This window comes from Epinephelus fuscoguttatus, linkage group LG22 (genome assembly GCF_011397635.1).
Source record: "Epinephelus fuscoguttatus linkage group LG22, E.fuscoguttatus.final_Chr_v1".
Classification (NCBI taxonomy): domain Eukaryota; kingdom Metazoa; phylum Chordata; class Actinopteri; order Perciformes; family Serranidae; genus Epinephelus; species Epinephelus fuscoguttatus.
The window spans coordinates 27240211-27254859 of NC_064773.1; the positions used below are offsets into that span (position 1 = coordinate 27240211).

The 14649-nt window shown below is 41.4% G+C and overlaps 1 protein-coding gene across 3 annotated transcripts in view; it reads right to left on the reverse strand.

Annotated features, from left to right (window-relative positions):
* Window positions 1-1394: 1394 nt before the first annotated feature.
* LOC125882753 (aryl hydrocarbon receptor nuclear translocator-like protein 2) overlaps window positions 1395-14649 on the reverse strand; it is a 31092-nt gene continuing 17837 nt past the window's right edge. Inside the window, exons 10-17 of one of the 3 annotated variants that reach the window (XM_049566605.1) lie at window positions 12657-12891; window positions 12081-12187; window positions 7805-7955; window positions 7488-7540; window positions 7281-7392; window positions 7049-7142; window positions 6268-6364; window positions 1395-5580 (exon numbers count right to left, since the gene is read on the reverse strand). In XM_049566605.1, coding sequence (XP_049422562.1) covers window positions 5423-5580; window positions 6268-6364; window positions 7049-7142; window positions 7281-7392; window positions 7488-7540; window positions 7805-7955; window positions 12081-12187; window positions 12657-12891 — 1007 coding nt within the window. In that variant the 3' untranslated portion in view covers window positions 1395-5422. Of the gene's footprint in view, window positions 5581-6267; window positions 6365-7048; window positions 7143-7280; window positions 7393-7487; window positions 7544-7804; window positions 7956-12080; window positions 12188-12656; window positions 12892-14649 lie in introns of all 3 variants that reach the window. The other 2 variants (XM_049566604.1, XM_049566603.1) reach the window with 2 other exon arrangements.

Below are 14649 nucleotides of genomic sequence, written 5' to 3' on the forward strand. Positions count from 1 at the left end.
GAACTAGTCTACATTGAAAACAATGGATATGAGGGCACAAAGCATTTAAACAGCCCCTAAATTGGACCCCTGATTTGTTTTTCAATGTGACAAACCCGTTTCCTTTTCTTTTTTTATCACCCTGTTGAAATTTAACTTTTGTGTGAAAATGGAGTTAAAAATGTTATTGCTAATCTAATAGGTGGAAACATACTAACACCGCATATAGGCCTATTTGGGAACCAATATGATGACAGAAATAAACTGAAGCTCCTTCTATGTACTGTCCAAATGGTTTGAGAAAGCCTTTAACCTCAACTGCAGAAGCAAAGTGCTAACCTTGTAATTGTCTATTCACCAGACCACCAAAATTCCAACACAACTTATCCATTTGAAGATGCAATAGAAATCTTCAGTATGTTCAACCTGGTTGGCTGTCCTCTGCTGTTGACCTGTATGTGCATTGAGCGCTACCTGGCAGTGCTCAGACCCGTGCTGTACCTCAGAGTGAGGAAGTGGGAGTACCGAATGGCTGTTTCTGCTGTGGTGTGGGCTTTAACCTTGTCCTTCTGTGTGGCTGAAGGTAAGTGTTAGGTGAGAGTTCAACATAGAACTGTACTAACTTCCAAGCAACAGCTGCCAATATGGCATCATGTTTGGGGGAAAAATCGGTTTGAAAAACCAACTGATAAAATTTCAGAATGCAACTTTCATCCAAAGTAGAATTTAATGTTTCAAATTGTCATTTTCATTTCCCTTCCCTGTTTTTTGCAGGTTTAGTGGGCAATATCATTATGTTGCCTATTGCCATCATCATCTCCTGCCTCTTCATCCTCATGCTCGCCTGCCTTGGGGGTGTAGTCTGGTCACTGCTGCAGCAAAGTCCTACCCACACTGCATATGGTAACCAAGCCCGCTCTGAGTCACCCCTAAAGAGACAGGCAGTGGGTAATGTGCTGGTTGTGGTGGTGCCCGCAGTGATAGCTTACCTCCCAGTCCTGGTAATTGTTCCTCTGGTCATATACATATACTTAAGTGCGTCTTTGACTAAAACCATGTGTTTGGCTTTTGAACTGTCTATGTCATCCCCCCGTAATGGTGTGTTAATAGGTCCTCTGTTCTATCTGTCTAAGGCAAGACAAATGTGCTGCCACCGTGGAACAGCAAAGACAATGAATGAATAGGATCATGGTGCTAATATCAGAGTTGTTAATTAATTATTTGTGTAATGAAATGCTTACTGAAAGAAGCTACGGTCAGGCTGAACTTAACTTTTTAAGCACTCTATTGGGAAGGGCAGCAATTAAATATTGTATAAAACCTCCAGTTGCTCCTTGTTTCCGCAAAAATATGAGCTACTCACATGATATGAGATTATCAAATTACGGTAACGACAATAAAGAATCTAGACCATTTATGAAAAAATGCTTTACTTTGAAAGACTTCAACCTCCATCCTCTTACAGCAAATACATCAACAACAATTTGCACATAGAAATATCAGACATTTTGTCTTATGATAGCAGGGCATGTTAAACAGGCTTTAGTGTCCATTTCAAATGGCACTGATGGCAACTGCAAATATTGTCCAACAGTTTTGCTTATAAAGCCAAAGACAGCACATAACGGTCAATTTACAATTGAATCCTGTCAGAAACAACATGTGTTCAAGGCGTCACAATCACATTATGCTTTCAAGATTAGAGGAATCAGTGATATAACAGGTGCAGCACGAAGGCCAGTTACTGTGTTTAAAGTAAAATCCACCCCCACATACTCTGTTAATATCAGTCTACAGTACATTTCAGGGGTTATTCTTTCATCAAATCTCATTTACTGTTTCAGTGAACTTACATCCCTCATTTGAAGTTAGGCCATAAGAAAATAAATAATGTGATCATTCATGATTGTGGCCACACCCCTTACTGAGACCTCAACCAGTTTTTTAGCTCTTTGATTTCAAAATGACACCCAAAAAAGCCACCAAACAACTAAATTGATCCAGAATGTGGGGTTTTCTTTTACCAGGGGCCATTTTGGTAATGGGACATTCAGAAATAGATCATCTGCAACAATACTGTCTCCGTGGCATCACAAATTCTATGGCTAATTTTTGTGCAGTGTTGGGCTGTTCATATACTATTTTGGGGCAACAGGAAGGGCAAAGCAGGATGGGCATATTAGACATGACACAACAGTAATAAACTCTGGTCTAATAATGTGTTGGCTTGTCCCTTGTTAACACTGGAAAGCATTCCCCCAACCACGTAAGACCTTCCATGTTTCACTGGAGTTCACTGGATTACCTTTACAGAGCTGTCTGGAGCACAGTTAATATGAGATATGTAAAAAGACAGCCTATACATACCAGGGCTCAGTCCTTTAGTTCACATTCAATATGAAAACCTTATGGAGAAATACTCCCAGACCCCTCATTTCAAAAATGTGTTTTCCTCTATGGAAATAGATATTTTGGACTTAACAAGAGTGGTTTTCACCTACTTTCCTTAGCTAAAGCAGGAATTGTCTTTGTACATAATAAATTGATTTGTGACAGCATAACTGGTATCTAATTATTATGCAAATTATGTAAGTGCAACATGGGAACGGGAAACCTTCAATACATCCAAAAAAATTACCTTTCGGCAAAGGTTGCAACAAGCAGTTAACCTTTTGAAACTAAAGATGTATCATTTAGTTTCAGCTTCCTTCTCTTTACCTCATAGACAGCACTGGGTTGTATTTGTGAGTTTTGATTTAAGAAAGGTGAATGTAGAGCCTGTTGCCACGCCAACTATTTATCCTGGGACTAAAACTGTAAACATGAGTCAATATTCAAGTATTCATTTAATCAAAAACAGTCCCAAAGTAAAGCTTTGGCCATGAAACACAACTCTGGTAGTTTTTGATAGTGTTAGCAGTCATTGCGAATAGCTGTTATTAGCTAGTTGGTAAAATCCGACATTACATGTTGGCGGCCTCATGTAATTTAGGTGCAAAAACTTTTTGTCACAGTATTTTCTGATGGTTCAAAGTCCAATAATTCTTTAATGCTACAGTTGGTAACTTGAACAAAACTCTGTTGTATGTGCTGAAACCATGACTACATCCACACAGTACTTACTGAGACAGACGCTGTGTGAGAAATCGGATACGTCCAAGGTAGGCTACACTCACATGCAGTACACTGTGTACACTATGCACGCAAAATTTGCCAAGGTAGTAGTGTCTCAAATCAAACATGGCCATTGCACACTTAATAGAAATGACGATCGCAAGATATGGCAACCTTTTGAGCATTTTCACCAAAATTTGTCAAACAGTTGTCATTTGCCAAAATACACGTTGAGCTGCCATTGCTCACCTGACTTTTTTGTATTTATTTATTATTTCAAAAATAAATGTGCTTTCATGGCACATTTCTATATCTATGAACATCCATGGCTGATACTGGCTGGCTCTATCACCAGCTGATCTACCAAGTTAATGATAGCTGCCATATTTTGCAAAATATTTACAACTTGTCATGCTTCTGACCACAAATGTAATACTGAAATCTTCAACAGTGAAAACGACAACTTAACATGCATAAACACCAAACGTAAATTACGCCCATAGATCTTATAGCTTACTCCACAACACAAGTAATGTCAGTGCCTGATGACAAAATGTGCCTCTGTTAGCTAGCTGTGTCGTAGGCTACCAAATTATTACAGGATTAACACAATAAACAAACTGATGGCTTATATTCAAAAAACAGTAAAGTGTTAGTGAAAAATACACATGTATGTTTGTGCAATGCTTCAGTGTTCACCGCGGTAGTTGGTCAACATTTCATAAGTTTGAAATGTGTTTGTGGTGAGCAACATGATGACCACTGAGGGTGAAAAGTGTCCAATGTACCACACTAAACTTTTTGACTGATTTCAATGCACCATATGGGTACTCACAGTGTACTGCATTTTGCCATACTTCTCAGTGTGAGTGCAGTTATGATCTAAAAATAGCAAGTGCAAAGGCATTTGATCTGAGACACAGAAAAGTAGTATGTGAAAACAATTATGCCCGTCCTCCTCCTCTTATTGCCTCTAATGGCATTTGCTAGAGCCTACTGCAGCTCATGGAAAGACCAGTCAGAGCCGAGGACTCTGTTGTCCATTATCAGTGGTCAAACTGTCAATTGGGCGGCATTGATCAAATATGAATCAAGATTCTGCTACTGCATTGCCCATTTCTTGCCTAAAATGTTTTCAGGAATGTGTTTCAGGAATATGTTAGTGTTTAGCTGTAAAATGAGACAGTTTGTGACCATGTTTTAAACAATCAAATAAAGCCCCAGGCACCACCCACATGCCGGAGCAAATTTTCTCATTTTACAGCTAAACAGTACACTAAAATGCTTCTGAAAACATTTTTCACAGATTATCTGTCTCGTGTACTTTTGTGTGGATATGGTGACACTTTCAGCAAATATGACAGAAAAATTGCTTCAAAAAAGTTTCCAACTACAGCTTTGATAATGTGCAAACACCCAGCATATCTTGTTAGACTCAGCTGAGCTTATGTGCTCTGATCATGTGATGATTCTACCCCTGTTGTAGTGTATGAGAGTTGCATGGCCACTTCGGTAAAAGTTGACAGCTGCTGTGTGTTGACATAATCAGACTTACTATTTGAATCATTTCTGAACACGACTGACACAATTAGAATCATCTGGACTTCTTTTAAGAGACTAGCTTTCTGTGGCTGTGGGAGCCACAATCCTCTGTAAGAGTGTGGTGTGATGCCTGAGGCATCTCCATATTTGCATATTCAATGAGTCTGCAATTCTTAATAAAGGGGAGAAGTGGTAAACGTTCTTTTTAGCTTTTTTCTGAATTTATCGGACACAGTATCGGATGAACATTATTTTTTACATGACTTAAAATGTATCTGAAGGGGTGCTTTAAAAAACAGTAAAAAATGGAACAATCAGAGCATGTTATGAAAAACATGTAAGTCATCACTGGGTACCGAAGGTTTTGCAAATGTCAATGGAGTTTCTCTAGCAGCACTGCACATGGCAGGAGTCTGATTCTCCTCCAGACCTCAGTCACTCATGGGGGCAAGAAGAGCGAACAGAAAAGTCACTCTGCTGTCTGGGTTTACGCCCCTTTGAGGTTGCTGAAGTGTCACCGAAGAAGACACTGAATTACCACAGGCTCTCACATTCCTTCAGGCAAGAGCCAGGGGGGACCAAGAAGGTAATCACAGTAACAATTATTTCTACAAACTCCTTCTTGAGGCTTCCTCAAGTATGACATGTTGCAGCCTTTGGAACGAGTCCAGTGGGTTCAATTGTGCAAGGCCAGCTCGGTCAGCCACAGAATGAAGGACTGAACGGCCGAGATCTCGGCAAGAAAATGGCACAAAAAGCACGTGAGAGCTTGGAGTCTATGCGCTCTCTAGAAAGGCCAGTGTAAGTCGTCAAAGTCCCCTGATTGACCCATGTTTGCATCCGTCTCCAGCATGCTCATGATGACCGCCATGGCTGCCTCGTCGCTGCTGAAGCTGCTGAGGCCTGGCACCACCATGCTGTCCAATTCCAGCTGAGATGGCTCGCCTGAGTGAAACAGAGCAAAGAAAACAAGACCTAAGGGGGGGGGAAAAAACTGTGGTGTTGTGAAATATCACCTGTCTGCCACTATCGGTGCCTTCCATTATTATTTATGAATTGTTTTGGATTAACTTCTAACTTTGCAAAACTTACAAAGGATTTTTTATTTCCTTTGAAAATAGACCTGCATTTGTATAAATGTTGGATTTAACTGCTCTGATGTTTTGGATCACCTTATCATCTGCTGATGAGAGGCTTGCAGCTGTGCAATGGGTGGGAGGGGTCAAGGATACAAAGATTTCTCTGTTAATATAAGATGTTATAAGATGAAACTATGGACCAGTTTTGTGAGTCCGGACCATTTCTTCTTCTCCTTTTTTGCAGAGATGTAGAGAAAAACTGCTAATACTTTGGACTGGATTTATGCAATGACGTAGGTTTTGTTTCAACAGTGGGGGGGACACATGAAAATGAAAATTTTGAGCATCAAACACTAAATTTCATGCTTTCTGAAAATGTTTATGCATCAATTTGTGACTTTTCTGCATACACTTATAATGCATTAAACCTGCTACTTTCATGTTCTCTTGGGGGAGACAAACGTCTATGTTCTAAATGCCGATGGACTCATGTCCCCTGGGTTGCCACCGGAAATCTACGCCTATGGATTTATGATTATCCTGCTGACGGTACCTGAACTTTCAGAAGTTGCACTGCTGGGGCCGGCTGCTGTCCTCGAGTCAGACTGGGACTGTGATGAACTGCCTGCTGCCTCCTCTCTGCTGGACGCCTGGAACAAGTCATGTGACGTTAAAACACTACGCAAGGCCTCATGGTTGACCTTTCTCCACTGAAGCGTGTAAAACTCAGGAAAACAAGTTGTAGAAGTAGCTGCTTTAACATACGCATATTTCTGCAAATATACAATTTTTAATGCATCTTAGATTTGAATACGACTTACAAAGACAGTGTAAGGATGTGAGCATGCTGTTGTGAAAATACAACTCATATCAATACTTTAAAAAAACAAAGTGACAGTACTTCATGTTATTGTTGCATGAGGTTGTGAACTCAATCAAATGTCTGGTCACGACCCTAGCAAGCTGCTTCCAATGATGTGCCTGCATCACCACAACTCCCCATGTCAACATTAATTTGCTTGAAAATGTACAATATATGAGAAACGGCATTTAATTTGCATGTAAATACCATATAACACTGACATTAGCATAAAATTACATATGTCAAAACACATTTCTCCCTTGAAACTCCAGAGCCAAGTGTTTGAATTAAACATCCATTTGCCACTATAACTGACAGTGAAACAAGAACAAAACACAAGTATAATGAGGTAAGAGTTTGAAGTCCCAAAACATGGAAAAACAAAAGCTAAGTTTACACTGAAAAACTGAATGTTTTAGTACAAGTTTAAAGCTTGAGCAGATTGTGCTGTGATGATGAAGAGGTCACTCACACTCGTGCTGGTTTGTGGGGAAACCAGTGGAAATTTCTCCTGGGCTGGGCCAAACGGACTGGAAGCTCCGCTTGATGGAGAGGAGTTCATCCTGCTTCAAAACAGAAAAATACGATTTTAAATATGAATCTATTATAAATATTTTTCTATACATACCTTATTTATACCCCATTCCTACATGATGTCCCCTACCCCGACATGTCATTGCATTTACTCATGTCCCATAATGCACCTGTAAGAGTCGATGAGCTCATTTGCGATTTGGGTCCCTATGCTGCCTGCGTAGATCATTGTGCCCACACCACTGGAAAGGCCAGGAATTATGGGTAGTTGCTTTGTGTCTTCTGTGGAAGAAGTGTGCGTTAAGATCAACCTTTACATTAAAAAAAATACACAAAGATATGAATGCCTATATTAATACATAGTATGTGTTTCTTACCCTGAAGTGCTTTTGAGCTGCCTGCCTCCTCATCTTTTGTAGAACTAGGCCCCCTGCTGGTACAAAGGAGTATTTATGCTGCCATCCATAAACAAACTGTATTTTAAAGCTGTGTTATGGCAACACGATCACAAGCATAATCAATACAAAAACAAAGGCTTTGGACAGTTTGTGTCGAGTAGATTGTATCAGGATTGCCCCAAAGAACAAGTTGTTTTTGCAGCTGTAAACTGGATGAGTTCGTAACTTCTGATAGTGACATTGTATCTGAGACATGTAACACCTGTCCACATCTTGATAAGTAAATCAATACTTACGAGAGAACCCTGTTTAAAGACACGATAAACTCAACTTCTTTGGTCCATGGATTTGTGAAACTAAACCACTGACTTTGGAGTGAAACATAGCAGCCATGTTTTGTTTTGAACCTGTAGCACTGTGTCTCAATCTTCTCTTTGCTTCGAAGAACTGCCAAGAGAATGGACACGAGTATTATCACAAAGCACAAAATAATGTTGCAACAAGCCCCCCGTCTGATGTAAAGATGAGGTGTTGCATATTATTTGAAAAGGTCTACCAACTCTCATCCCCAGGGCATCAAATACTGCAGCTTGGTTGGTGGCCCTCAGCATCTGACAACGATGCACAACACATCCTTTTAGCATCTGTATATGAGACGCCTCGGCTTTCTATTAACTCCAATAAAAACTAATCCACAGCAATAAAGAGTGAGAAAGTCCATGTAGGATGGCGAAGAAGGGATGGGTGTTGAATGAGTCAAACAAGCTCAGGGGCCTCATTTATAAAGCTTGCTTACGCACAAAACGGGCAAAGGTTGTGATTTATAAACATAAACTTGGTGGGAGAATGTGCGCACCTGTAAGCAAACTCTGAGTCATGCGTGCGCACATTTTGGAGACACTGGGAAGTGGCGACGCAGACGGCGAGGTGGAGAAGTGGAGTCAGATTTTTATTGATGTCTCACACAAACTTAATGTCAGGCTGTTTAGATCCACGTTATCATTGAAATTAAATCCAGCAGCCTTATTTTGCGCTTGGAGTGAGTGATAATTGTTTCATAAAAACGTTTTAAAATCCAACTCAAATCCTGAATTGAAATTCTTTCTAAAAACGTATTTAATCTGCACTGCCTCTAACGCCTCATTGTCCACTCTGTGAGCGCAGGAGGGGGAGAGGATGGCGCGACTGTATGGAATATATTCATTTATTTAGCAAAATATTTCCAGTGCATTTATCATGCCTCGAAATGCAGCCATTAAGCACAACCGTTACACTCATTTCATCATTTCATTGTATTTCAAATTACACGTTGTATTTTGGGACAGGGATACCACTGGTTCATGCTGTAATTCAGGCCGGGAGTCTGATCAGACTAATTGCCATAAACATATAAATACTGCGGTGACCCTCGTGCGTAATTGCGCAAGATGGCACTGGCACACACTCCTTTTTGCCTCCACCTTTAATAAATGTGATTCTTTATGTCGCACATCACTGTCAAACATCCTCAGATTTAAAAGCAACACATTAACTACATATTGGTAAAGGAGTAGAAATATTTGGTGTACCTTTAGATCAGACCACTTTTTTTTCTTTCTCTGTCACTGTCCGTGCAGTCCCACAGACACAGCTGACAGCATCAGCAGTGTTGATGTGTTGCCACTTTTTTTTCGCTTTCTTTTATTAGTGATCCCGCTGCTGTGGCCACCAAATAAAATCTTTCTTCAGTCCTCCGCCTCCTGTTAAAGGGTCTCTAGCTCAGTCTCGGAGAATTCCGTTTTTTGGTTCGTTTACCTGTTGCTGTGACTCACGAGAGAACACTCGCATGCTGGCTTATTTATATGCAGATCTTCATGAGGTGATTTGCATGACCATTTATGGTTGAACTAGGGCGTGTAGAGGGCAGAATATATACCTGGGTGCAAACAACTCCAGGAGGTCTGTGATTTATAAAGAGAACATTGAGTGCAAGTGTGCGTGTGCACGGTTTTATAAAGCAGATTATTTTTTGGCGCACGCCATTTTCAGCTTTTGGGCACACGTCAACTTTTAGTATGAATCCTAAGCACTCTTTTATAAATGAGGCCCCAGGACTTTTACCGAGGAGACCACTGTGTGTGTCCTGAATAAAAAACAAAAGTTTTTTTGTTACCAGGTAATGTAGTTAACAAACGTGACATAGGTAGGTATGACATTGGTCACGTGACATACACTGCTCAAAAATTATAAGGGAACACTTAATTGGCACAATATAACACCAAGTCAGTTTAACTTCAGGGATATCAATCAGTTCATTTAAGAAGCACAAGTGATTGTGAATCAGTTTCACCTGCTTTGGTGCAAATGAAAGAGACAACAGGTGCAATGGAGAGGCAAAAGCGAGACAACCCCCAAAAAGGGAGTGTTTAATATGTGGTGGCCGCAGACAGTTGCTCTCTCCTTATCCTTCCTGACTGACTCTACTCTAGTTTTGTGTTCTGATAGTGTCCTTGTCACTACTGGTAGCTCAAGGCGGTACCTGCAACCCAATTAGATTGCACAGGTAGTCCAGCTCCTCCAGGATGGCACATCCATACGTGCAGTCCCAAGAAGTTTTGCTATGTCTTCCAGCACAGTCTCAAGAGCACGGAGGAGATACCAGGAGACTGGCTGTTATACAAGGAGAGCTGGACAGGGCGGTAGAAGGGCATCAACCCAGCAGCAGGACTGGTATCTGCTCCTTTGTGTGAGGAGGAACAGGGGGAGCACTGCCAGAGCCCCACAAAATGACCTCCAGCAGGCTACTGGTGTGCATGTTTCTGACCAAACTGTCAGAAATCCACGAGGGTTGCATGAGGGCCCGACGTCCTCTAGTAGCACCTGTGCTCACAGCCCAGCAATGTGCAGCTTGATTGGCATTAACCAGAGAACATCAGAATGAGCAGGTCCACCACTGGCACTTCACAGATGAGAGCAGGTTCACACTGTGCACATGTGACAGACTTGAAAGAGTCTGGAGATGCCGTGGTGAACATTATGCTGCCTGTAACATCATCCAGCATGACTGGTTTGGCGGTATGTCAGTGATGGTCTGGGGAGACATATCCTTGGAGGGTCGCATAGACCTCCATGTCATAGCCAACGGTACCCTGACTGCTGTTAAGTACCGGGATGAAATCCTCATAGCGATTGTCAGACCCTACGCTGGTGCAGTGGGCCCTGAGCTCCTCCTGGTGCAGGACAATGCCTGGCCTCATGTGGCCAGAGTGTGGAGGCAGTTCCTGGATAACCAAGTCATTGATGCCATTGACTGGCCCTCTCGTTCCCCTGACCTATATCCAATTGAGCACCTATGGGACATTATGTATCAGTGCATCTGACGCTGCCAAGTACTGCCACAGACTATCCAGAAGCTCACTGATGCCCTGATCCAGGTCTGGGAGGAGATCCCCCAGGACAACATCTGCCGACTCATCAGGAGCATGCCCAGATGTTGTCTCAAGTGCATACAGGCATGCGGGGGCCATACACACTACTGAGTCACATTATGAGTTGTTGTGATAAAATTCACACAAGTTGGATCAGCCTGTGATTTCGAGGTTTTACTCTGATTGTTGGTGTGACTTTGAATCCAGACCTCATTGGGTTGATGACTTTGGTTTCAAATGACTGTTGATACGTCATTTTGTTCTCAACAAATTATACAATGTACATCAGTACAGATTTTCAACTTGAATAACTCGTTCATCAAGATCTGATGTGTGATTTAAGTATTCCCTTAATTTGTTTGGAGCAGTGTAGTAAGTTAGGTAAGTTTGCATACTTTTTCTTTTTACGTTCAGTACATACTGCAGCTGCCCTTACAAAGTACCTTCTGTTGCATGAAGTATGCACATAAATGGGACATACAACCTCGTCATAACATTATAAGTAAAAAAATGCGATTTGACATTGGCCAAGCTCGCCAGGATAGATCTGCTGCTGTTTATTATAGTTATTGCAGCTTCTGTCAGCTTCTGTCAGTAAGCTGTTACGTGCTGAGTCGATGTGATGTAATTTCTGCTGCAAAATGAATTGTGGGTCAGACAAGCCAAAAAAGCATGCTGGCTTGCATACTGCACAAAGCAACCATATGCAGCAGGACATTCTGGTATTTTTGGCAGGCTGCATTTGACGTAGTATATATTGGGACATACTAAATCTTTTTCTGGCACACTATGTTAGTGTGTTAGATAGATGTAGTGTTAGATCTTTTTTCTAAACCTAACCAAGTAGATCTGTTGCCACAAGCTGAAATCTAGTTTTCCTGTGAACACAGAAGTTTATTTTGAAAGGACCCTGTAGCATGTAACAAACAGATATGATGGGGTACCTTGAGCGTCATAGTTTGACACATAAGCCCACTTACCAAGCTGCTGTATGTGACGAGTTGGGAGTGAGACTATCTTGCAAAGGTCTTGAAATTTTCTAAAAATGAGTGCTGCACTTTTCAAACCCAAATATCTTATTTTGGGAACAGTTATCTGAATTAAGTTCTTAATTCAATCAGGTGTAGGATTTAAGTTTTCAGTTGTGGTTGCTTTGCTCCATCACCTTGCCTGTGTTTCTCTGCAAGGTGCTGCAGGTCGTCCTGGTGGAAGTACTCATAACACGATGTGCCGAGAACTTCCTGCGGCAAGTAACCGATAACTGTTGTGGCTCTAGGAAAGAGAGAGGATACAGTGGCTGTTTACTTCTTTTGGCTTTCTCAGTCTCTTTCGCCATCTCTCAGGATTGTGTTCGTTCAAAAATAGTGACCCATGAAAATAGAATGAAAGTAAATACTGTATACATAAGCCTCATCAACATTCAGCAGTCACACATTTGGGAAATCTGATTAAATGATTCACTATACTTGTGGTGAAATTACTTCCAAAAAATGAGAAGAGCTTTTCAGGTGATGCCATCAGGATGCATAGCTCCTTCTGAGAAACAATGGCAAAGACAAAAAGGATTATCTCCACTGACAGTTGAACTGACAAAGTTCTGTTAATGCGCTCAGAGGCCTCCTCGCCACGACTCTGCCATTATTTTCTCAGTAGAACCTTGTGCTTAGACCAAATCCATGACTCAACAGAAAGATAGATGGTTGCTTGTGTAGGTGGAGGAAGTTAAAATCGGAAAACTCACTGTTGTTCTACAAAAGTGAACTTGCCATCAATGGCACAGCGGGTAATAAACTCAGAGGGCTTAACGCTGATTTCTTTGGACGGCTGATGGGACACCTGAGTGAGGAGGCGGCACACCGTCACCAGGCAGGTCAGGCTTGAAGTTTCCTTCTCAGTGTCACCCTCTGATTCCAGCTGGCTGCTGGGCCAGCTCCGCATGTATCCAGTGCAGTGGAGGGTACAGTATCTGTAAGTGTCTGTGGGCACAAAAACAAGTCATTTGTAAATTGTATTATATTGGATTTTATACTTTTCAACTGCTTCTATCCAAACATTTAAGACATAGGCTATATATCAGGATCACTATATAATGGAAACTGAGAATGGCTGTGCTTCCAATCATTTTTTGCTGCCGCCATCTCAAGGTCACGAGGTAATTACCTTATTATATCAAGAAAACAACTTTTGTCATCGTGTGATAAAAAGATAATCAACCCATTATCACAAGAAAACAAAAGGATGTTATATTTTGCTATCTAAAGACTATGAGATAATTACAAAAAGGTCATATCCTGTTACTAGATGCATGCCAGACACACCTTTAGTAATTTCATGGCCAACCTACTATGATGTACCTGTGGCGCACTTGGGCACAGGTTGGGATCAGACAGAATGCATCATGAGTGGATGCATTAGAGGCTGTGACAATCACGGCTTCACACATTCACTACTTTCACACCCTTTTTTTCATAGGGCTCCCTTCATGATGATACACTAACAGTTTGGGAATCCTGTGGAGAGTCTTCCTCAGAGGACACTTATTGTTGTCTGGGACTTGAGATGAAAATAATTTTTAAACTTGAGTTTGTAACCTGAACAATCTCATCAAGATCAAGATACCCAGGATTGTTTCTTGAGATGACAAATAAAAAAATAGCATTTTGTTTTCTCATTATAACAGATTGGGGGCTATTTCCAGCAGCAGAGTAATACATATTTAGTTCTTAATCCAGATCAGTGAGTGGTTCTCAACATTTTTGATTTGATGTACTCACATAACTATATTACCTTTACTGAATTTGCAAAAGAACAAACACATTATATTATGTACTTTTTTTATTTAAAGTCATGTTACATTTGTATTACTCCTACTAACTGATCAGCCACACCAATAAAACCAGTAGTAGATGAAGTGAGTTACTTTGATCATCTTGATACAATGCAGTATTCTGCTGGGAAACCATGGGTCCCGGCATTCATGTGGATGCCAACTTACACGCACCACCAACCCAAACGGCACTGCAGATCAAGCACACCCCCTCAAGGCAACAGCACTCTGTGATGGCAGTGCCCCCCCAGCAGGAAAATTCAAAATGCCACACCACAAAAACTGCTCAAGGTGTTGACTTGGCCTCCAAATTCCCCAGATCCCAATGCAATCGAGCATTTGTGGGGACACGCTCGTACCACAGAGCCAAGTCACGTTCGTGGAACCTTCTTGGATTGGACTTGAACTGGACCTTTCAAGGCATGGGCACAGAACCTCTGGGGGTATTCTGGGATGTCTGGCACCAGGACATTGGCAACAGATCATTTGATTACTATGGGTTGTGAGGTGGGGTACAGGCAAGTCCAACAGGTGCTTGATCGGACTAGGATCTAGGAAATTTGGAGGCCAGGTAGACACTTTGACTTCTTTGTCACATTTCTCAGGCCATTCCTGGGTTGTCTTTTAAGTCTGGCATGGTACATTGCCCTGCTGGGGGGGCACTGCCATCAGGGAGTGCTGTTGCAATGAGGGGGTGTACTTGGTCTTTGATGGTGTTTGGGTGTGTGGAGCATGTCAAGTGGCATCCACATGAATGCTAGGACCCAAGGTTTCTCAGCAGAACAATGCATTGTAATTATTTAACATCATCATCAGTGGTTTTAATGTTGTGGCTTATTGGTGAATAGGGTATATGGCAGAACAAAGTATAACTATAAGAGAAAATGATCGGACCAAAAACTTAAAA